General features: G+C 49.3%; 2 protein-coding genes across 4 annotated transcripts in view; both read right to left on the reverse strand.

Moving 5' to 3' along the window:
- Window positions 1–4,526, reverse strand: part of Slc12a3 (solute carrier family 12 member 3) — a 35,407-nt gene extending 30,881 nt beyond the window's left edge. For all 3 annotated transcript variants that reach the window (XM_038312810.1, XM_038312809.1, XM_038312808.1), the window contains exons 1-4: window positions 4,251–4,526; window positions 3,227–3,373; window positions 1,809–1,884; window positions 43–138 (exon numbers count right to left, since the gene is read on the reverse strand). In XM_038312810.1, coding sequence (XP_038168738.1) covers window positions 43–138; window positions 1,809–1,884; window positions 3,227–3,373; window positions 4,251–4,526 — 595 coding nt within the window. The remainder of the gene's footprint in view (window positions 1–42; window positions 139–1,808; window positions 1,885–3,226; window positions 3,374–4,250) is intronic.
- Window positions 4,527–18,287: 13,761 nt separating this feature from the next.
- Nup93 (nucleoporin 93) overlaps window positions 18,288–24,357 on the reverse strand; it is a 94,584-nt gene continuing 88,514 nt past the window's right edge. The window contains exons 19-22 of the mRNA XM_038313258.1: window positions 23,772–23,889; window positions 23,323–23,406; window positions 18,990–19,118; window positions 18,288–18,568 (exon numbers count right to left, since the gene is read on the reverse strand). Coding sequence (XP_038169186.1) covers window positions 18,458–18,568; window positions 18,990–19,118; window positions 23,323–23,406; window positions 23,772–23,889 — 442 coding nt within the window. The 3' untranslated portion in view covers window positions 18,288–18,457. The remainder of the gene's footprint in view (window positions 18,569–18,989; window positions 19,119–23,322; window positions 23,407–23,771; window positions 23,890–24,357) is intronic.

Below are 24,357 nucleotides of genomic sequence, written 5' to 3' on the forward strand. Positions count from 1 at the left end.
CAAAAGCAGAGCCCGGGTGAAGATTTCTCCGGGAGAACGCACCTGACTTGACCTTGCCATTGGTGGAGATGGCCGAAATGGAAAGACCTGTGATGGCTGTCACCATGACCGACAGCAGGATGATGAGCCAGGTGAGCACTGTGTGGGGTGAATGCCAACACCCAGAAATCAATAAGCACATTTCTGAGGTGAGACTCCATGGAGAAACCCGAGTCAGCCCCCCCAGGTTCCCATGTGACCTGAGTCCCTTTCCTTCTCTGAGCCTCAGTTCTGAGCCTGAGAAACAATGGGTCTCAGCCAGACCTGTCACCCCAGCATTTGGAGGTGGAGAGTTCAAGGCCAGCCTGGGCAATACAGAGCAAGGCCCCATGTCAAAACAGAAACAAGGAGCTGAGCCTGGCAACACATCTTTAATCCCAGCACTCAGGAGGCAGAAGCAGGCAGTTCTCTGGGAAATCTAGGCCAGCCTGGTCTACAGAGAGAGTTCTAGAACCACCAAGTTTACATAGAGAGACCCTGCTTCAAACAACAACCCCCTTACAAAAACCCCCAAATCAAAAACAGTAATAACACCTGGGTGTGGTGGCACACGCCTTTAATCCCAGCTCTCAGGAGGCAGAGGCAGGCGGATCTCTGTGAGTTTGAGGCCAGCCTGGTCTACAGAGCAAGTTCTAGGACAGCTAGGGGTACACAGAGAAACCTTGTCTCAGAAAACAAACAAACAAACAAACAAACAAACAAAAAATAGCAATAAGGACTGGGATGTAGCTAGGTTGGGAGTCCTGGGTTCGAGTCCTAGCACCACGTAACCCAGGTCTGATGGCACATATTTTTAATCCTAGCACTTGGGATGTGGCAGCTAGAAATCTAAGGTTCTCCTTAGTTACATACTGAGTTTGAGACCTGGGATATACATGATTTCTGTCTCAAAATGAAAACCAAGAGTTATGGCAGCTGGGAGGTAGCTAAGCGCTCAGTAAGCACAAACCCTCCACAACCCACACAAAAGTCCTAGGTATGGTGGCATGTGTCTGTGAGCCCAGTATTGGGAGGGATCCTAGTCTTGCTGACCAGTCTACCTAATTAGTAGGATCCGCACCAACGAAAGACCTGTCCCAAAGGAGGTGGGTGGTTCCTGAGGTGGATGCCTGAGGTTATCCTCTGGCATCTGCACATTCAAATACAAATATGTGTGTGAGTATGTGTGTGTGTGTGAGTGTGTGAGTGTGTGAGAGAGTGTGTGTGCACACACACACATACCTCCCCAGATGAAGTTAAAGTGGGTCTATCTACCTTCTGAGCTAAGTGGGAAGTTCATGTGCCAATGTGCGAATAATGTCCAGGCATGGAAGGGAAGGTATCCACCTTTGTCAACAAAATCACAGCAAAACAGTTGCCAGCACCTTCAGGTAGCAAAGGTCATTCTCCTGAGCCTTGTACACTCACAATGGCTCTATAAGGCAGGTACAATTATCAGACCCATTTTCCTCAGGAGAGTGTTAGGAACCTCCACAAGGCTACCTAGCTTGGAGCCGGGCTCAGCATCTGAACCCGGGTCTTCTAGAATCTCATTTCCGAGCACAAATACTCTGAGACAGGCGTTGGCTCAGTGGGGTCGAGAGACTCACCAAGGAGCCCTGAAACTGGTGACTCTACAGCCAGCGGTCCCTCCAGCCCCACCCTCCCCTGTGGCTGCTGCCCTCTGAGAGTGTGCTGGGGAGGAGAAGGCCTAGCCTGCTGCCTCTACAACCCCAGGGGCCTTGTGGAACTCAAGCGCATGTTTTCCCTCCTCCAGGAGGCGCACTCACCGATGCCCGCCTGCGCCGTGATCCAGGGGAGCCGCAGGTAGAGGATCACACCCCAGATGTTGAGCATGCATCGGATCTGGGAGTGGGTGGGGTGACAGGTTTCCTGAGATGCCCAAGGTCAAACCCTCAAGGGCTTGTTCCCAGGCCCGGGCACACCTGATACAGCTGATGCTTTCCGTACCATGGGATCAGGCTGCCCAGCTTGGGAGCGGGAGAGGAGGACGGGTTTACATCCCACCTCCTCCCACGCTGCCATGGAGGCCTTGAATGGGCTTCAGCCTTCCCATCATTCACTCTGTTCCAAGCCCCAGACCCTGTGTCTGCCAGGTCCTAGTCATTGCCTTGGGCAGCTATCGGGCCAGGGCATGGTATACTGGAAGTGTCAGCAACGACCCACATGGAGCAGAAATCAAAGCCCAGATTGTTCCCATATTGAAGACAAAGCCCGAGCTCATCACTGGGGCTGAAATTCCGAGTGGGAAGGCCTGCTGTGGACTTTGGCTCTGTCAAGTACTAGGGCCAGGTAGGGGCATGTGTCCTTCACACATGAGGTTTCTGGGGTTCTTGTCTGCTGAGATGAAAATCAGGACATGCTCCAACCCTGGCTGTGAACCCCCAGGGGTGAATGAAAGCTCTGGTTCTGAGGGAGACATGATCACAGTGGGTTTGCGGAATTAGGATCAGAAGCTTGCCTCCTGCTTCTCAGGGCAGGGCTAATGCTTTCTCCTACAGTTCATCCCATAACCTTTATAGAACGCTGTAGAGCCTTTCAAAGTCAAGTTCACTTGATTTTTTTTACCGTCTGAAGGCTTAATTATGCTCCATGCGATAGCAGGAAACATGCCTCCATTAGGATGCACTCTGGGTTGGGGGGGAGGGGCGGGCAAGGGTTGTGGAGGGGAGTGGAGATGTGTGTGTTAGTGCTGCCCTCTGGTGGCTCTATGGGGGGATTTCTTCTAACAACTCCCTAGCAGGCATTGATCCAAGAATTTTCACAGCTATAAACTAATTAAATGCTCAATTTTACAGGTGAGGAAACTGTGGCAAGGAGTGGCTAAGAAGCTTTTCTAAGGCTATGAGATTAGTGACTATCTAAGCAGAGATTTTCCTAGGGTTGGATCTTGGCCAAGTGCACACAAGAAGTTTGGGAAGCCTTCACCAAGTACAACTGGAGGTCACTGTGTTTCTTCTCTCAGTCCCTAGTCCTGGCAATGTTCCCCTAAACAGACTGTGGATGCTTCCTCTTCTCACTTTTGTCCCTGGGATGCTATCACCACCATCATTATATGGGGAAACGGAGGCCCAAACTGAGCCCAAGACCTAACTTGCCCACGAGGATCTGAGAGTCAAAGCTGGGGCTGAATGGGGCTCTACCCCCACCCTTTCTTGGCATCAAGTTCCTGTCCACACCCACTCACCATCACTCCCTTGACCCAGCCGAAGCGCACAGGCTCCCCAGGGCTTTTCTCATTGCTGGTGCCGGCTTCGTCCTCCGCAAGTCCCTCAGTCAGCTCCCGGCCTGGCCGTCCATCAAAGGCCAGGGCATGCAGGTGGCTACCCTCTTGCTAGGGAAGACCAGCAGAAGTCAGGAAATGGGAGTTGGGGGCTGGGTGTCTGTGTTCAGCCCTGCCTGCCCCACTTTGCCACACAGGAAGCCCCTGGACAGCTTCCTAGACACAATGCTGCTTGAAGCTTGGAAAGACACCAAGGAGGGCTAATCAGCCTTCAGACGGCTCCTCCCCCTCTAGGGCCGGGGGCTGGGAACTGACAAGCTCTTAATCTGAGAAGGGGGACAGATTATTTGACCCTTGGGAGGTGAAGCAGTTTGACTCAGGTCACACCCTGGGTCTCTGGTACAGATGGACTTGAACCCAGGCCGCTACCCCAGCATGACAGGTCTTCTGGTTTGTATCCCTGGGACTGCAGCCCACACTGGGGCCTTCTGCCCATTCTTCCCAGCACCTCATCTCAACATCCCTGTTTCAATGGGGGTCTTGTTCGGCCCCTCCGGAGGGCTGTTCTGAGGCAGAGAGGAGGGCTGGGAGTTAGGCTAGTCCCTGCTCCTGAGCCAAGAGTAATTCTTTCCACTGTCAATGAGGAAGTGAGCTCACAGGGTTTGGGGTTGTTCAGCTTCCCAGATAGCAGAGCCAGCAGGCTGACATCTGAGCAGGCCTACCATGCTCCCCTCTCACCGTCTCTCCCAGGGGTGTGCAACTGCACTTGCATGAGCAGCCACGCTATCTTTGGGTCACCAGGGCCTGGGCCGAGAGTATTATGTATGCTCTGAGCTTCATGACACCTGCCGTCCACTAGTTCATTTGAGTATCTTGATCCTGGAGGAAGATTCCTAGCCATCTTCCCAACACAGATGACAGAACGTGTTGGGTAATCAGACCAGAGTCACACAGCTGGGAAGCGGCCAGTCTCCCAACTGGTACTTACCTTGAGGAATGAATGCAGGTCAGCCAGGGTGGGCCGCACCTTCCGGGGCTCGCCTGGCAGAGCACTGTTAGCGTAGTGTTCATAGGCAGGCACCACGTCGATAGTGTTGTAACCGAAGGTGCGCATGTACAAGGTGCTGCCGTGTGTCAGGTGGCTGGGCTGGCTGCTGTCACCGGCGGCCGGTGGGGGCTCGTCACCCCCCAGCAGGGTGCTGATGGTGAAGCGCCCGCTGCACAGAGCATCACCAGGCATCTCTGTCACAGGTAGCTCCGCCATGACGACTCTGGGTATCAAGGGAGGGGAACAGAGTGAGCAAGGACACGGAGGATGGCTTTATAGGCTGGGCAGAAGGTGGGAGCTTGTCCCAGACTGCCCACGGCTGGTGAGCAGGGTCTCTGCCAGGGGTGGGAGGCGGAGCAGAGCCAACTGCTGTCCTGCCCCCATTGATTTGATCATTGACACGGAGGGAGGGTACTTAGGAACAGGAGGGCTGGGCTAGCCAGAGCCACGCCGCTGGGTCCAGATGCAGATCTTCTGAGCCTAGGGTAATAAAGGGTCTGCAGCTAGGCCCCAGGAAGCAGCAGTCACGAGAAAGGACCTGGAGAAGGCCTGCTACAAGTGCCCGCATTACAGCCCTCTCACTGGGGCCGCAGAATATCTCTTTCCTTTTATCTACTAGTTTGAATGAATGCCATTTTAGGACATGCATATTAAAAGGAAGTCTTTCTTCTGATCTCCGTCTCTCGGTGTCTTTCCTGATACATCTCAATATATACAAGCCATTATGATTATGGCTTATAGAAGAGTATGAGTGGCCTCAGACCAGACCTACAGCTACTTCTAGGCCGACAAACCCTGAGGGCTTGGTGCTAGTCACCAGCCTCCAGGGCAGACACAGGGTCACGCCTGAGCCGCACATCCACGGGCTTGGCCTACAGAGTTGTGGTTCACAGAGCCCGACTGTGCCTTCCCTCCCTGAAGCCATGGAGCGCTCCCATGGTGCAGGCAGCTGGTCACTGAAGGGACCCTGGGTTTTGAAACATGAATTAGTGGATACTTGTGTTCTACAGAAAAAATGGCCATGTGGCTGCCAGGGCTCTCAGAGTCGGCTTCTACGCTGACGGACCCACCCATGTTGTCTTTTCCCCCAAGAGGCTGGGTGTTTAAGGACCGACAGATGTGAGGCATAAAAGCCTGGCATCCTGCCCTGCTTCAGGGTTTCTCTGGATCACCTGAGGCTTAGGGTCTACACCACAGCCTGCTTCCCTCTGCCCTCCCAGACAGGCCCTGAACGCTCACTTCACAGTCTGCTTCTGTGGTGAGGCAACCCAGTCCCTTTCAAGAACTCAAGAAGACCACGCATATTTACTGCTGCTTTATTCACAATAACAAAGAATTGAAATCAATAAATACATAAATAACACAATATATATACACACACACACACATATATATATACATATATATGCATAAGTTGTGGGTGTGGACAGCTGGGGAGGGCTCCTTGGAGGAGGCCTTTAACTGCCTTGTTCCTCCTGAAGGCCTGGGATAAGCTGAAGGCCAGAAGGCTGCTGTCTACTCATGTACTGGGGCTCCGCTTAGGCCCAGTTCGGGCTCCAGTATCTTCCAGAGGAAACTAGAGGGAGGGAGGCATTCCCACTCCCTCCCATTGGGCCCTGCCTCTCAGAGCCTAGCCTACTCTAGGGGTAGACGTTGGGACCCCCAAGAGGAAGTGAGCACTAGCTGGTGGATGCTTTCAGGAGGCCAGGCTGGCCCCTGCTTCTCTGGGCCAGAGGGACCAGAGGGACCAGGACAGGCGTGAGCCAGTTAGAGCCCAGACTGTCACAGAGTCACCCAATGAGCATGGAAAGGCTTTCAGACCTCAGTCCTCTCATTTGTGGACGGGCATGTCTTCCCTCCAATTTCTTGGAATGGAATCACAAAGCGACCTTGCCCTATTGTTCAGAGACTACCTCAGGCAACCGGAGTATCGGACAGGTGCCCAATAAATGCCTGCTGGTTGTACAGTCCATGAACGAAGGTGACTAGAACCAAGGAAGGCTAACCCAGGAGGGCAAAACCTGACTGGCAGGATTACCCTTGAGAGGGGCATACAAGAGCACTTTGGGGATTCCCACAGCACGGATCGTGCCTCTACTGGGCATTAGCAGTGAGGAGAGGAAAACATACAAAGGTGGACATACGTGTCCCTTTTCCCTGCCGGCTCCCAGCAGGGTTGAAGGTTTGAAGTAAGGATTCAGGCAAAGGCCCCCTCCAGGCCCATTTTCCACCTTCTAGGCAGGGAGGTGAGATTGTGAAGCCTCCCCTACCCCCTCCCAACAGGTCCACTGCCCTTGGGGCAGATCTTATCCCCTGGTTTTAAACTTCCAGCTACCTGGCAAAAATCACAGCCACCCAACATCCCCACTTAGTGTTCTAACACTGCGTGCCCTGGCAGCTGTGGAAAGTATCTGATAAAGATCTTGGGGAAGAAAGGGCCAGGGCTAGTTTCAAGCCAGGGGTAAGAGGCTGTGAAATTGCTGAGTGACCTTGGCTTATCCTTTCTTCCTTTCTCCAAAGCACCTGTGTCAGCTGGAAGGGATGTGAGGCTGTTTCTAGAACCTTCTGCCCCAGTGCTCTCTCTGGAATAGGATAACCCCCTGAGAAGGCAAGGCTTTTGGCTGCTGGGATGCAGTCCATCTGATAAACCTGGGAGGGGTTCCTCCTGATAGGGAGATAGCACTGGGCCACATGGTCTCTCCCCTCCTGCATTCAGCTTCTGAGAGGACACAGGATCCCCTACTCTGAGCACAGATCTGGGACTGGGCTTTAAGGAGTTTCCATTCTGTTTGCTTTTGTGGTGCTTTTAAGCAAATTTCCCCACTGGGTGAGCCTCAGCTACTACAGCTCCAAGGCACCTGTTCCAGGGTCAGCCAGATCCCTCCTGTCTAGCCTCAGCCTGGCTCTCAGGGGGAATGGGGGCAGCCAAGGTGCAGAGAGACTCAAGGAATCAGAAAAAAAAAATCCTCACTGCAGAGGCTGAGCCACGAGGACAGGAGGGCAGGCTGCAGATTCCCAACTCAGGCCTGTTATCTCCAGGGCCACAGAGGGCCACCCTGAATCTATATTAAGTTCTTCTGGGTACCAGGTCCTGGACTGTAGCCACCAGCAGAAGAGGGGATCCCACAGGAGATGGGAACAGAGAGGAAAAGTGGGTAGGAAAGGGGAAGGAGGTGGATGGGTTGGACGAACAGGGAAGAGATGGTGGGAATCCAGACTGTGGGGGCTGTTTCTCCATTCCACCACATTTATTAGATAACTACCAAATACTATTTTCTGGGCTGAGCAAACTCCCCTTCCCCAAACAAGACCAAGCCCTGCCCTCTGGGGGCTCACATTCTAGAGAGAGAGAGACAGATAATAAACACACAAACAATTGTCAGAATACACCTGGTGAAGAATGTGCTATGCAGAAAATAAAGCTTTTTCTTAGGTCTCTGAAGATGAAACCCTTGAGCTTGGCCACCCATATGTGAGCAGGATCTGCAAGAGGTAGGGAGCAGGGCAGGAAGAGAGCAAAGGCCTCAGAACAAAGTGCAAAGTGCAGCTTGGGCTTCCAACAGAGCAGGAGGTCTGGGTGTTAGGACTAAGTGGACACAGTGCGTCCCTGGAAGAGGGAACTCGGGCCTCAAAGACCATCTTACAAGTTATAACTTATTGTATGATGATGGTCAGATCTGGACTTGCCATAGATCACATGGGTGGTTGTGTAAAGAATGGACTAAGGGAGACAAGACAGGGGTTTCTTCAATATGCAGGAGTTGGTGGCCAGGCCTGGAAGGAACTTTAAGGGTAGTAAGGTGATAGGTGTCCTGCAGACAGAGATGGCAGCATTAGCATCTCTGTGGAGTTGTATGAAGCCAGGTTTGGTTTTTTTTTGGGGGGGGGGGCAGGCAGCGATGGGAGAGTTCCATGGAGAATATGTTCCTGGGTAGGGATCCTTGACAGGAAGGGTTTTGGGTGCCAGGATAAGGAGCCGATTTTGTTCTGGGTGTCTTGGTGCCAGGAGCAGTTGTATGGTGTGCATCAAATCTAAAGGAGGGATCCTAGGGAGGGCAAGCAGGTGCCTTGGCATGGTTAGACAAGAATGGGGGAGCAGATCACTTCTGAGCCACAGGCCCATCTGGTTCCCACCTGCTGCCCGTGGATTAGAGCCGCTCAGGAATGCTGACTGAGGCCACAGTCAGAGCCTCCACGGGCTTGGCAGAGTGGGGAGAGGGCAGACACTGGCGTTTGTCTCAAGCTGCTTGGTGACTATGAGGAGCTGTATGACAGAGATGCTATGGGCTGTTGAAAACCATTTTTCAGTCAGTTACCCCAAGCTACCCTGTCCCCAAGTTCCTGTGTCCTGTGGTCCCGCGAGGCTTTCCTGGAGAGGATGGGTAGGATGCAACCCTGGTGTCGTGAAATAGCCGGGTAAGAGGATGCGCTGCTCGTCGGCCTGATTCACAACACCAGCTGCAGCAACCTACCAGAACCGTGAGGCTTCCTCCTGGGGGCGTGGCTTCCTCCTGGGGGCGTGGCTCCTCCCATTCAGGACCGTAGAAAACCCTTGCAAACATCTTCCCTGGCCAGGAGTTGCCCTGGGCCAGAACCAAGTAGAAGCCTAGGGCTGCCAAACATGAAGCTGGATGGATCCTTGCCCACTAGGGGTTCACAGACTTGATGACTCCACTGAAGAGAGACAGATCCAAATCCTACCCAGTATAGGAACAGGGAAGGCACAGCGGTATCAGGACCATGGAAGCCCTGGGAAGTCTGAAACAGGGCTGAGCCACTGGCATTCCCATGGAGCCTTGCACAGCACATGGCCATGCCTGCTGTATCCTGGTCCTAGACAGCATTAGCACAGCCGCGCACTAACATGCCTTGAAGCTACGGCCAGCTGATGCAAAAGGGAAATGTGTAGACACTAAGACATCTGCATACTTAAAGAAAGGACTCCAGATTATTTCTTGGCCTCTTGGCTAAGACCCAAGGGTAGGAAGGACCCCTGGCTGTTTAGCCACCATTCACCCCACAGGTCCCCACAGGTATAGGCAATGAGATTTAATGTGACCATTTTGGAGAATAAGCAGGACAAAGTATGGCTAGTGTCCTCAGACACGTGATGTTCAGGACCCAAAGTTGCGAGTTACAATTTAGGCATAAAGGCATAAATCCTTGGATAAAATATTACATGGTTTCAGAAAATGGGAGGCTTCCTCTGGTTGGGGCAAGGATGCTATAAGATGTTTGTAATATCTCAAACAAAGAAAAGAGAGATAATCATTTAAGCTTGGCACTTCTTGGCAGCCACGGCAAAAAGTAGACTCCTGAATAGAAATCTGGTGAGACCGAGATTTCATTTTTCTATTTCTCGTTTCACAAAACACTAAGTCCCCACCAACCCCTTAGCCTTCCATTCAGGTTTAGCTGCACTTTTCAATGCAGGGCTGGTCTGAGCTCAGTCCTGCTGCAGCTACACGAACTGAAGGAGCAATCCTTCTAAGAATTCAGGTTTCCAGTAACAGGTAAATTCCTCCAATCCACTGACTGCCAGGAAGCCAATGAATCAGCCACTGTTTGCTTCCCTTACATCTAAACTTTCATTATAAAAACATCTTTGGCCTTCTAACTTTCTGGGAACCCCCTTCCCAGCCCCAAACCAGGAGGGGCGGCATGGTCATTCTGTCTCAATCTGAATTCCAACCGTATATTTACGCAACAGTTTTTGTTGTTTTGTTAACACGGTTTCAAACTGGGTCTGGGGCCCATGCCTGTAATTCAGACTCTGGGAGGTAGAGGCCAGGGGATCAGGAGCTCAAGGCTATCCTCAGCTACAGGGAGTCCAGGCCAGCCTAGACCACTTACACCCTCCCCCAACAAAAACCACAGGGTTTTACTGTGTAGCTCATGATGGCCTTTTTTTGTTTTGTTTATTTATTAGGGCAGTATTGAACTCGTGGTCTTCCTGCCTCCATCTTCCAAAGTGCTAGGTTTACAGGTGTGTATCACCAGGTTCAATTTAATTACTTTTTTCCTTAATTTTGGGACAGTCTTGCAATATAACCATTGCTAGCCTAGTAACTGCTATGTAGCCCAAGTTAGTCTCAAACTTGCAGCAATTCTCCTGCCTCAAGCTCCCAAGTACTGGGATTATAGGCATGTGTCACTATACCTAGCTTAATGGTCTCGAGATTTTGGGATCTAGACACCTATGACCTGCTCCTGCAACAGGGACCATGCAAACAACCTCAGAGCATCTTTTAAAGCCCAGTTCCTCTTTAGCTGTAAGCTATGCCTGGTCCTGGAGCCACAGAGGGAATAGGAAGGATGAGAGAAGCAAGCCTGGTCCCATCCACATACACATACTTTTGAGACTTGGGTGTCTGACAGACACAGAGAACCTTCCCTCTGTGGGCTGCCCACCAGAGCAGGGGCTTTAGAAGACATTCACAGAGCTTGGCAAACAGTTTTGTGTTTTTCTAGATTCAGTTCTTCAGTTCCTATGTAAAACAGGTGTGAGAAAATCAGCTCCTTAGCTAATCTGATTAGTTAAAGGTTTGCTTTCTGGGGAGCAGCCACTTCGATGGTTGGCCGTGGGCAAAGGCAGGAAAAGGTGGCTGAGACTTCGAGTAGAGACCAGAGTTGGCTGTGTTTGCTTGCAGGTGAGAGGCTGGATGTAAAAACAGAAAACACTCAAGAGAATTCCAGGAGTGCATGCATGGGGTTCACATGACACCGAAGTGCCCCGCCCATCTCCTAGAGTTCTCCTACTGGTGGCCTCCGGCAGCAGGGGACCTGCTGAGGACACCTGAGACTAGGCCGCAGAGCTGGGTGCTGGACCCACACTGGTCCCCTCAGCGTTTGGATTCCCAGTAGGAAGCTGTTTAAGACTGCCTGGAACAAGCCTGGGCTCTTGCCCCAGAGAGCTTGAACTTCATATGGCAGGCATTGAAGGGCCCCAGCCAAGGCTCAAAAAGGCAGGAGCAGGCGGACATCACCAAAGGGTACCTTGGGTTTGGGGTCAGATGTCCTTCACCTGCGAGATCCTGAAAACATGACTTCAACTCCTCCACTCCCCACACGGCTCTTCCCATCTGATGCCATTTGAAACACCATGTGGATGGGCTGCCTTGACCATGGTGGGGACACCAAGCAAAGTGGCCAGATGGGCCTAGGCATGGTGTATTTTTTCCTAGTCAGGCTGAATTTTCACCTCTTAGTTACAGCTCAGAGGTTCTTTGAACAAACTGCACCCTGGAGCTTAAGGGGCTACTCGCCACACCCTGCTGTCAGTCCGAATGGTGCTTCCTGATCCTGCAAGGGAGGAAAATAAACTGAGGAACATCTGAACACTAGCAGCCAGTGTCTAGCCCCTCCCTGAGCAGATGGCAGCAGTTTAGCTCTGCAGGAGCTCAGGTGTCAGCAGGGCTGGGGGCTGCTGGGCAGGAGGTGTGGCCTTGCAGCCCAGAAACTGGTTCTTCCTGCTAAAGGAATTCTGATTTATAAGTTTTTGAAAATATCCTTTATGCTGTAGGTGGCTTTTAAAGATCTCTTATCTTCTGGTTAGATACTGAAGACACACACTGGCCACTAGGTTTCTGCCTAGACACACTGCCTCAGCAGTTGCGTGGCCTCTGCTCTCTGCCTCATGGGCCACCATCCAGGTCCCCACATATCCCTTAAACAAGGCAGGAACCCTGTGACCTCTGGCAGGTTCTCCACTCACCTTAGTCCCTCGGTTGCTGCTGCTTCAAGCACAGGAAACATTACCACGTGGACGGCAGCACTGGAGCATGAGAAGAGGGAGCAGGCCAACAGAGCCCTGGTGCTCACTGCTGGCCAGACGGTCACTCATCTTGTTTGCCTCTGTGGGTCACATACAGAGAGCTCTTCCATCCCCAGCTTCTGGGAGACCTGCCTTTCATCTTCCTCTTTTGGAGGACAATCCTGGGACTGAACCTATGGCCTTGTGGGTGGCAGGCAGGCACTTACCACCATGATACCCAGCCCAGTCCTTTTCTGTTTTGAGACAGGGTTTCAGGACTTAATTGCCCAGAATAGCCTTCAGCCTGCAATCCTCCTGCCTGAGTATCTGAGATTATAGGTATGCACCCCCATGCCCATCTTCATCCTTTTGTGTATCTTCTCTTATGGCATTTCTTGGCCTATTTCATTAGTGTTTGGGTGTATACATTCAGTTCCCCAGAAACCAGGACTGTTTTCACAAACTGAGAGAGGATCTGCAGCCTCAGGACTCCTGGTAACTTGCCATCAATCAGGAGACTCACCTGCAGGAGACCTCTCACTGCTCTTACCCCCTAAGAGGGCAGTGACTCTGTTTTAGAACCATGTCCCAGGAAAGGGGACACAGTGTAAGCTGAGTCAATTGTCTGGCCTTAGGCAGGCCCTCAAACATTTGCTGAATTACATTATCCAATTAGCAGCCACTGAAAAAAACAGGAACCACCAGCTGAAGTTATCAGTAACTGTCCTCCAAGAGCAAAACTGATCTACCAGCTTTGACCTAATTTTGTGTCTTGGAATAGAAGAAACAGAAGAAAAGGCAACCCTGATGTGGGCTACTTACTCTACCTGAACCTTTATGAAACCTTGTGAAGGGCATAACTAAACCAGACAGGGAAACTCCTTTCACCTTTGCGAGCCACCTACATGGAGCAGGAAGGGGGACCCAAGCTGACTTTTACCTGATTAGGGTCTCCTGAGTGACAGTTCCAGGAAGGTGAGTCACCTGAGTTAACTGATGCTTCCTAGTATCTGAGGGCAAGGGAGCTGGTACCTCTGCCCTCCCCGGAGCAAGTTGTTTCAGAGGTAGTGATTCCCAAGTAGAGAGGAACTTCACCCAGCTCCCAGCTCTTCTGAGAGTTCTGTAGCTCTCCCACACTGCAGCTCTGGCATGTCAGGATGCTTCCTCCCAGAATGTGCTCCATGTCTAGGGATCTGCTCTCCAGAGTGCCTCACCCAACTCCAGCAAGAAGTCCCAAACCCTCATGGGAAGTCTATGCTTTCAAATGTGAATGGCTGCAGTTGCCACCAAAGGGCCACACATCACACACACATTCTTAGAAAATTTTTGGTTTGCTTTAAAGTTTTCTAAAAAATCCAGTGAGCCCAATTGCATGAGAGCTCATGGAAGGATCCCATTCCAAGTGAGGGAGGGGCAGAGATGGGGAGGAGGATGCCCCAGGCTGGCATGGCTGGAGAAAGGGACCTGTGGGGAATTGAGAGGAGCTTCCAGACAATCTCCAGGGCAATGGGGACAGTTTCCAATCATGCTGCTACAAAGCTTCCCAGGCTCTGGGCCTCTCTTTCCAGCACCAGTCCACGTGTTTCCAAGGGTTTCTATTGCTGAAACCTGGCCATTTCCAGGGAACAGCTGTGGTGACATTCATGGTGGGTCACCAATGACTACCCCCTTTTATTTTTACTTATTTATTTTTTAAATAAAAACAAGGTCTTAATTAGTTGGCCTAGAACTGAATTCAAGTAATTCTCCTGTGTCTGCTTTCCAAGTAGCTGGAACCACAGGTAGCTGACTCAGACCTTCTCCATGAAAAAGGAGGCCACTTCAAGAGACAGCTCCAGTAGCAGTTCTGACACTACCCACCTCACCAAGGTCCCTTCAAAGGCCACAGCCTTGCCAGCCTGGTTCCTGGAGGGGCTCTGAGTCCAGAGGACATCAGGAAACCTTACAAGGGGTGAGAGCACTGGTCCAGGGTACGACTCTAGGATCAACAGTCTGCCTCCAAGGGCCCCAGCAAAGAAGAGGTTGAAACTTTTGGGGAACCCTCAGGCTGAGCTCAGGTCATCTCATTTGGGCCCCAAGGAAAGACATGACCACCCTGCACTGCTGGCCATTTGCACATCCCCAGGAAGAATAATAGAAGCACAGTAGGTACTGTCAAGAAACACCTGTCCCCCGGTCAGGCCCAGCGTTTCCTGCTATCAACTGAGATAAAGGCAGCCCCCACTATTGCCTCCCTAGTGATTTCAATGAGGGTCCCAAATAAAGGCTCCCAGATCCAGAATGCCACATGATGGCCTTGTACCAAAATGCTGTTTACTGCCTACCACACCTCAGTCTGAATCTGATCTTCCCCAGACGCTGAGGGGTTGAGTCTGCGGGCGTTAATGACTTCGGATCCTATACTTACAGAAGGAGGTTGCTGTACCTTGAAGAGACCCAGAGATTAAGAACCAGGTAGGCCTTGGGAGCCTTCCACACCAGGAGTACGGAAGGAACTCCCTTACCTGTCACCTTCTGAGGAGCCTCAGCTAAGGAGCTCCCACTCCACTGAAGAACTGAACAAAGGGAGCCCATAGCACACTGGGAGAACATTTACTGGATGGGCACAGGGGTGGAGGTGAAGGAAGCATCCTGAACAGAGCAAACACAGAAGTTACTTCATGGAAAGGAACACATGGAACATACACCGACTCTCCCATCATTCCCTCTCCCCACAAACCACAAGAGTGACCTCAGAAAAGCTAAGAAGAAAGGAAACCAGCCATGCCACTGACTGACGCAGACAATCTGCCCACCGCATTCCCAACACAAGCTACTATCAGTGAGAGTTAACTGTAGTTTACCTCTTCCCCTTCTAGCACACACAGCATTCGAAGCCCCGCCCCGATGGAAAACACCTGGGGGGCGACAGGTCACCAACTGTCCCACTTAGTCAGCCTGCCTGAACTCCAGTCACTGCCTTCTCAGCTTGTTGCCATTTCTGCTACTTCAGAAGCGCAAGCGGCGGCCAACGAGTCATCCAAGTAGCTGCAGAGCTCCTGTGGTTGGCCTGTGCCAGGTGCTCCGTCTCCAACGGTGGGCACCAGCAGATGCCAATCCAAAGGCACGGCAGACACCAGCTGACCCTATAATGTGCTCATTGTTTATCTTCAGCCCAGAAGACTCAGTGTTCATTTGCTAAATCTGCTCCCAATGAAGGGGGCCACGCAACCTTTTGCCACTAAAAGCCTGGCTATGCTAGGTCTTCCGGGACCAGGAGAGGGCTACAATATATTCACACTGAGGCCAGATGCCCCATCCAGAGTTGTGACAACCCCCTCCCGGCTGCACAAGTCAATTAACATCAGAAGCAAATGTTTTTACCTGCCTCACACCCGAGAAACCCATGCTCAAGGGCAAAGGCAGTCAGGAACAAAGCATGCCAGAGCAATGCCAGGTCTCTCTGCCCACACTACCCCTAAGTGTGCAACAGTCCTCAGTCTTAGGGAAGACCCACCTCCCTAGCAGAGGCAGTACTCAGTCCACCCTGTAGCCAGTCGGTCGGCAGGCTCGGGAAACATGCCAGTCTGGAGGCTATTTCTAGCACAGTATTCAGCAAGCTCCAGGCATGAATGGCAAGGATAGAATGAATGGACTCATGGGAATTTGGCAAGTGACATGAAATACCCAGTGAACTAACTAGATACAAAGGCTCTGACGCCCAAGGAGAAACACGGGTGTGGAGATCTAGCCTAGGGCGGCAGAAGTTGGCACATCCAGCTAAATCAGCCTTGGGAGTCTGAACCAGGAGCTATAACAGGTAATGCTGAAACCCAAAGCAAGAACAGACCTAGCTTTGTTACTTTTTTTTTTTTTTTTTTGGTTTTTCGAGACAGGGTTTCCCTGTAGTTTCTAGAGCCTGTCCTGGAGCTAGCTCTTGTAGACCAGGCTCGCCTCGAACTCAGAGATCCGCCTGCCTCTGCCTCCCGAGTGCTGGGATTAAAGGCGTGCGCCACCACCGCCCGGCTAGCTTTGTTACTTTAATCAGCCAACGCTGGGCACTGTGGGAGGACCCACAATTCTTTACTTAAAATATCCTCAACCCGAGGGCTTAAGATGACAGGGCTGAAGCATCATGACAGCAGAGATCCTTCCAGCTGAGTCTGAGTTTACACACGGCAAAAGTGGGGTCTGCCTTCTGCCTCTGGCCGAAGTGACACTTCCAGGCCCACAATGGACACCCCTGTCCCCAGCTCGGAAGCCACAAAACCAGAAGACACGCTCAAAGAGGGGTCCTCAAGTCCACTTCATTGTCCCATTGAAGTCACCTAACTACTTTGGAGGAGGAGGAAACCAAAGGAAAAACAAAGGAAAAGATCAGGGGAAATCATATCTCCAGGCCCTGGAAAGGTGCTGAGCAGTCAGCACCTCCCTGTGAGGCTCCCCAGGAGTTAATTATGAGATACTGAAACAGCCTCTACAAAGCATCCTTGCTTTTGTTCAAGATTAGAGTTTCAGCCCTGAAAGACCAGAGATTCCAAGAGCCATTTTCTCCTAATTTCTCTGGGTAAACTATGAAAGCACAGACCACGCACCAGGCAAGGGTTTAGTTCTCTGAACAAATGAGTGCAGGGCTGGCTAGAGTTTATATATTTGTCACCCGGTCATGAAACACTAGACATGTATGACACCTGGACACAGGGTAATGCCATGCCTTGCAAACTCAGGGTGTTCTTAGTTCCACACAGGCCCAGCATGCCACATGCAGTCATGGAATCACTTTATAGAGCAACCTTCACCCTTCTGGCACAGTTATCTCATTCTTCCACAAAGGTCTCCCCATACCAACTCCTAAGCTCTAGGCCACTGACTACACCACTACCCAAGCTGCTGTTTTTCCTTCCTGTTGGCTTTAGGTCTCATCTGGTTTCTGACAGGGCATGTGTGCTGTTCTCCTACATGCAGTCAGCACTGCATAAAACAAGGACAAATTCAGTTAACTCAGATGGGGTAAAGAAGAGACAAGCAACAGAGGTCACAATCAACTCCAGTTTTCTCGAATTATGGAAAAGGAACCAATTTAAGAAATAAAGACAGTATGTGCTATCAAAGTCTAGAGAGCTCCCATCACAGTACTGTGAAAACAAACCATGCCAATTCTTGGTGAGCATGAGCAAGATGGACCTTACTTAGCTAAACCTCCTACGGGCGGGCTTGCCTTCTCAGACTTCAAAGGGAAAGTCAGTTTTGGGTCCCACCTACAAGATGAGACCAGGGAAGGAATACAGAATATGACCAGAGGGCCCTTTACACATCATGAAATGCATGTCCTTTCCCAAAGGAGAAGATGTGGGAGTGACTCCCGTTCATAAGAGATTTTCCCCTAGGAGCCCGCGGGAAAGGGTTCAAGAGTGTTCAACATCCTGAAGAGCAGACCCTGCCCAACTGGCTCGCTCAGGAGCAAATTTTCATTTTGATCTTTCTAGTTTAGGGCTCTGGGTGTGGAGAGAGAAGCAGGGTCAGCAACAGATGACAACTATTGTTCAGGTACCAAATACCCAGACTGCAGATGCCAAAATGTTTCTGAATGTCAGACATGCAGAAGGAGCCCATGAGCTTGCCTTCATGAGTGCTGAAGCGGATCACCAAGTAGAACTGACTAGCAAAGGAGAGAAGCTTAAACGTTCTCTGAGAGGGGAGTGAAGTCATCCATCAGCTCTCTGCAGAGCAGAGCAGTGGGTAGGCTCCCCCAGTCTCCCCCTTGAGCTGGGCACTCACACTGTTTCTATCCAGCGGTACCAAGCCCACGCCTTGAACCCTACGGGAACTGTGGAACAGCAGACCCATCAGCTGGAATCCTGGCTGAAGAATGAGGGGTAGTTTGGGGATACCTGACCTCAAAGGCTACTCAGCAGGACAGCAGCACAGCACTCCACCCACAGATTGTCTATGACCCAAGGCTGACAGCACACTCATCTAGCCTTGGGAAAATGCACTGTGACTCTGCTTCTATGGACTGCAGTATCTGAGAGAATGCGACTCCAAAGGCTTTGATTCCTTGCTCACGATGAATAATTTTTTTAATCATTTAAAGTCATATTAGCCAAATTACAGACACCTATGTTACTTCTCCTTCTCTGGGTCAAAACTATTGCCAACATTTCCCGAATAAACACACACACACACCCCAAAACAAAACAAGAAAAAAACCCAAATTTTAAAGGAAAAAAGAAAAGAAAAAAATGTTTAAAAGAAATACAAATCAAAGAAATTTATTGGTACTGACAAAAATACATAATACAAAAAACAAAACACAATACAACAGAAACAAAACTGGGAAGCCTACCCCAGCTGGCCCACGTGACTAATATACTGATAGTGTACAGGCAGCCCCAGACCCCATCAAACACAGCACTTAATTCATGAGGACCTCCATCTGCACCAGCCTGGCATTGGTGTCCCCAGATGTCCGGTAGGGTATCATTCCAGCAAAGGTAATCAGAGCTCTGGCTTGACTTCGGAGTTGCTGAGAGAAAAGATTAAGACAGGAAAACTGGTTAACTGCCAATCCAGAGTGAAGCACTAAGAACCCATCACGGCCTCTTCTACGCTGTATACGCGGTGTCAAGAATGCCTTAGCCTTCACTGCCACACTCCAAGCTCTCGACTGAGCAAAGGCTGCTTGCTCTGCCAGAGAGCAGTCTCAGCCCAACACACCGTAAGGAACCAATCACAAATTATCATTTTGTTTGACGTCCACCCCACTCCTCCCCCTAGTTTGAGAACAGCAGTGATCCCACCACTTGATTTCTCCAAGAGCTTCCTGTATAAGATTTATACTAGTGCTAGGTCCCAAAGGAAGAAGGGTTGGGATCATGTGGTCTAAGGGAGCTGGGCAATTGCAAACCAGCAAGATCATTCTCAGCAATGTTTCTCAGGGATCTTACAGAGTCACGGTCTTCGATGACTCGCTGGGGCCTGGATGCTGAAGATGGACTTGTTCCCTTGAGCCTCTTAAACTGTGTGAACAGGATGTTCATGGTGGCGAGAAGTACTTCTGAGAGGTTGTGCCTGATCTACAGAGAGAAAAACACCCGGAATAAGTGAAAGGGACCAGTCCCCAGAGGGAGCAGTAAGTGGAGGGACCATGGCCTCTGCCTAGTCACGCTACATCCCATAGCTGCTGATGGACAACTACAGCCACCAAAAGGGAGCTAGCAGCACTGTGATGTCAAGAGTGGCATCAATCCAGCTTTCTGGGCCATTCTGCCAGCACGAACTTCGGCTATGAAGCATTTCAATGGCATTTGTGGGCCCAGGTATTTGTGTGCCCACTCGGGGTGGGGAGAAAAAGTTGCTGAGACCATGCCCACGTCTCAGCGCCCCCCCCACCCCCCCCCACCTGGGCAGGCAGCGGGATCAGATCTACTAGGCATGCACAAGTAGGAGAGCATGGCGAATTCCTGCCACCATACACAGAGATATTTTCAGGCCACGCAGTGCGCAGCATGGTAGATTTAGCTTTTACAAAAAAAAAAAAAAAAAAAAAAGTTTATATGCTGCATAGTGCTGTCTCAAAGCTTGGTCATGGGGACAAGTGTGCTTGGGTACAGAAACATCCTGGGAAGAAGCAATCACATCCTGCCCCATCTCTCTGAGATTCACTGGCTTGCAACCTCTCTGAAGGCTTGAGAGATGGTGGGAACAAAGGACATCAAAATTTTCGAAGTGAGTAACTCACCAGGAGATGGAGAAGAACATGGCAGTGCTACCCAGAGTTTAGGTGGTGAGGATGGCTCCCACTCGGCAGTCCTAGAGCTGAGGTGAACTACCTCCACCATATTTAAAGCCTGAGAGAGGCGGAGCCAGCACCCAGGGCCACTGAGACAAAGCTGCTTTGCATTTTAAGAAACGCTTCTGATCAGTAAATAATTACAGATAACACAATAAGAACAGATCCAGACATAAAAGAACTCTAAATGGGCCACAGTGTTAGATAAATGTACGTAGGCTTGGGAGAGAGAAGAAAAAGTACATAGAGTTGGAAAAGAAGTAAATAGTTAAAAAAAAGTCTTTAAAGAGACAGTACAGATAATCATAGATTAAAGGGAGTAAAGAAAAATAAGCCATGTAAAGATGGAAAATTCACAGACAATCTGGATTATGTATATTATTGTGTTTTCTTTGACTTTTTTGACTGTGAAAAAGCTAAGTACAGAGAGACATTTCATTGTATGGGCTGCTAAGCTAAACCAGCATGGATATTATAAAGGTATTTTGACTTCAGAATCTGGGTCTAAGAACAAGTTGCTTGGGAAAAGAGGTTCTTCTTTTGTTTTCACAGAAGATGAGAACCTGAGGATTGCTTCCAGGCAAATATGGTTTCATGGACCAAGGCCTCCTGAAAGGTCGCTGTGAACACCTTCAAAAAATTACTTCGCCCAGCTGCTGACTGAGATGAACCTAGCATGCAGGATACACCATAAAGACCTGATTTACAGCACCCCCAATCAGCAGGAAGCAGTTTGGACAAATCTACACCCATATTCCCAAATATTGTTTATAATTGTTTACATTTAAAGGGGGATATGCTATAGAAATGAATCATTTGCTTTGGTATGGATCTTGGTTTACTGATACAAATTTAAGGTCAATTTTGTTGTATGTGTATTTCTGATCTTGATTAAGGTATTGTGAAGCTCATTTAAAAATGTAATGTATAATTAAGAAATATAGTTTAATAGATAGTCATCTATAATAGTCAAGCTTGTAGTCACGTTAGTTAGATTTTCTAGATATACAGAGATTTATTTCAGTTAGACAGGAATTCTTCAAACTTTTCAAAGACTACAAAATGACATTTAAAATGTTTTAAGAACTTAGGACTTTTCATGACGGTGAGACATGTCTGCTCCTGGCAGCACCAATTACTTCAAGAGGAAGATGGGCATCGAAGAAGCTCTTTAGCCATTTGGGCAAGAAACTGCTCTTGCCTGGACTGCTTCACTGGACATGCAGTACCCAGAGAGATGATTGCTGAACTTGCCTAAAGGTCCTTTGGGGTTCATGAAAGAGTCTGCGAGACATTCTGCAGGATACAGAAGTGACTAAACTGTCTTTGAAATTTCCTGCTTCATGGAGAAGTCTGCTGGATACTTATGGGCCTGTAGGTTGAAGATGGATGCCCCAACGATACAGAAGAACTTTGGGTGACTGTCTAGGCAGTGAGATATCTCTATCTAGTTTTGGAAGTTGTTTATAATGCACTTCCTGTTTACTTAGGTAATATCATATCCTTCTGGAGTCTTTGATGGAATTGAAGAATTTATAGTTATAGTTTTCTTTCATTATGATAAAAGATAAAGTAAATAGAAATATTGTAACTGTAACTCTTGGTTGATACCTGTTATATGTAATTTTACTATGTTAAAGTTAAAACCTTCCTTTTTATTTAAACAGAAAAGGGGAGGTGATGTGGGAGTCCCCTCTGTGTGTTGCTTATATTGGTTAATGAATAAAAGAAACTGCCTTGGTCCGATAGGGCGGAACTTAGGTAGGTGGAGAAGACAGAACTGAGTTCTGGGAGGAGGAAAGCAGAGTCAGAGAGAAGCTATGGATCCTCCGCCTGAGACAGATGGGCCAGTAAGCTACTGCCATGTAGTGATACACAGATTAATAGAAATGGGTTAAATCAAGATGTAAGAATTAGCCAATAAGAAACAACAGCTAATGGGCCAAGCAGTAATTTAATTAATATAGTTTCTGTGTGGTTATTTCAGGGCTAAGCCAGGTGGGTGGCCAGGACGACAAGCAGCCCTCTTCTTCAACAGACCCTGCTCCCTTGCGATACACGATACTTTTAGTGGGGCGGCATGCCCAAAGCTCAGGCACCAACTCCAAGCATGGTTGGCCAGCATAACAAGATTGAAAGTACTGTCTGTAGTATTAGAGGGTACGGGATGCATATGGTTCCCCAGTTCCCCACACCTCCCCATTGCTTCAGGTCTGCCCGTCTGTCTCCACTGGTCCTTCCTTGAGAAGCCTAACACGACAGAGCTTAGTATTGACTTTAGGTCATGAAGCAACAAACCTTGTATATAGGGAGGGTAAGAAATAACAAAGGAAGAATGGCTAATAGCAGAATCCTCCCTGTGTGAAGTGAAAGATGAGGATTTCTGAGCTTATGTGCCACGGTCCCAACAGTCACGCCTTCCTCATGTGGAGAAACTAGTCCAGGCAGCTGTGTCCAGAGTATTGTATCTATGTTCCAAAGAAAATTCTTACCTGAGTACATGGAATGATCGGGGAGGACTATGCTACAGCCCAGCAGGGTAAATAGAACCTTGTGGGGCATGGCCTGGAAGCTGAGAGATTTAAAGCTCTCTTAGTGGTTCCATATGTAGCCCAGCAGAGCACCTTGAGGTAGATGGTGATAAACTTGAAGCCCTGGAGAGGCAGTGAACCTAGGGCTTCTGGGGTGATAACAGTCCATGGTCATTTCCTTCTTTAGAAAAAATTACCTACTGTATTTACACGTGTGTGGGTATACATGCTCATGTGTGTATGTGTTGAAACTGGAGGTTAACATTAGTTTTTTTTTTTTTTCCTCTCTGGCTTTTTACCTTTTGAGAAAGTATCTCTCAGGGAACCTGGAGCCCAGCATTTTGGCCAGCAACCTGACTCCCACCCCCAGAGCTAGGGTTATAAATACATGCTGCCATGGCCAACTTTTACATACTCTACTGTTAGGTAGGCACTGGTCATCCAAGCTCAGGTCCTCACACTTGCATATCAAACACTTTATCTACTGAGACATCTGCCCCCCCAGCTCCAGCCTTTTGTTTTAATGAACTTAATAACTCTGAGAGTTCTAGTTATGATGGCCAACTAGACTAGATTTTTCTAGAACGGGTTCAATTTTAGCTCTGGTGTTCTATGAGTTCATACAATGTGTTCTTCAAGAAACAAGGTTTTGGTTGACCTGTTGAGTCTGGCTGAATTCTCTTACTGTCTACGCATGTGAGATAATATTTTAATACTGAAGTGTATCCACAGGGTGCATGACGTATACCCCATGACTTATAACCTATGTCCCCCAGGTCTGCCTCAGTATATAAAGTGGAGAGCAACTGAGGAAGACATCTATCATCATCTGAGGGTCTCCACACGCACCCACACATGTGCCCATATACATGGGAACATACAAAAACACACATTACACACACAATTAAAAAAATTTTGGAAGGGAGGGAAACAACTCTGTAATGAGTAAAGACTCACTTCATCACTGAAGTTTCTGAAGGCAGCCACTCTTTCTTCTACACTTTCCTGGTTCAGAGGCACTAGCTTCAAGCGGTCAATGATCTGTTTAAAAGAAACCATCACCAATCCCATATGACACAGCATCAGAGTCATATCATCCCCCAAAGGTTAACAGTCAGCTGGTGCAAAACGGCTTTCAACAGAAAATGCACTCTTCATGTACAGAAAAGCTTTGACCCTAACTTATTGATTTTTTGTTGTTGTTGTCATTTCCAGACCCAATTCTAAAATTCAGAAACCCCCACTTCTTTCAGAAGCCCGTGTCTAGATTGAGGGGAGAGGAAAAAAGCAAAGCGAGTGGGGCAGTGGGGCACAGCATCTTCACATCCTAGGCTCACACTTGTCCTCCACATGTGACGGGCACGGTGGTGACACCCTGCACTTCAAAGCTCCTTGCAGAAACTCACGTCAAAAGCTCTGTCAACATGACCACTGTGATACTCGTCAAAAAACGTTATCAAGTCCAAGAGGAGGTAGAATGTAGAGTCCACAAACTTATTTGCACTTATTCCCTGGGCCCTGTACCTGAAAGACAAAAAAGAGGGGCACTGAGGGAAGCAATGGTGGAGCATGGATGGCCACAGAATCCTAACTTCGGGACAGCATTTCAAACGCATCAACCTCCTAAGCTCTCTAGATGACGGGCACTAGGGAGAGGTGAACAGTGTTCACTTGTAAAGGGCTGAGTAATGTAGATTTGGCAATACTCTAACTCACATTCTGAGTGAAGCATGCTTCTCTAGGGTCTACCAGCAACTCTGCAGCCAAGTCTTTAAGAAGGAGATGAGGACTCCATGTGTTAAGACCCTGAAGACCAATGCTGGGGATTACTGCCTAAGTGGAGAGGTCTCACTTGCCAAAGGTTTGTGTATGTGTGTGTTGCTGCAGGAAAGCATCTCAAATCAAGTTTCCTCTGGAGTTAAGCTGCTTACAGTCTGGGAACTCAGTGACTTTACTGGGGAGGAAAGTGGATTCTACAACAGTGCTCACAAA

The sequence above is a fragment of the Arvicola amphibius genome, chromosome 15 (genome assembly GCF_903992535.2).
Source record: "Arvicola amphibius chromosome 15, mArvAmp1.2, whole genome shotgun sequence".
Taxonomy (NCBI): domain Eukaryota; kingdom Metazoa; phylum Chordata; class Mammalia; order Rodentia; family Cricetidae; genus Arvicola; species Arvicola amphibius.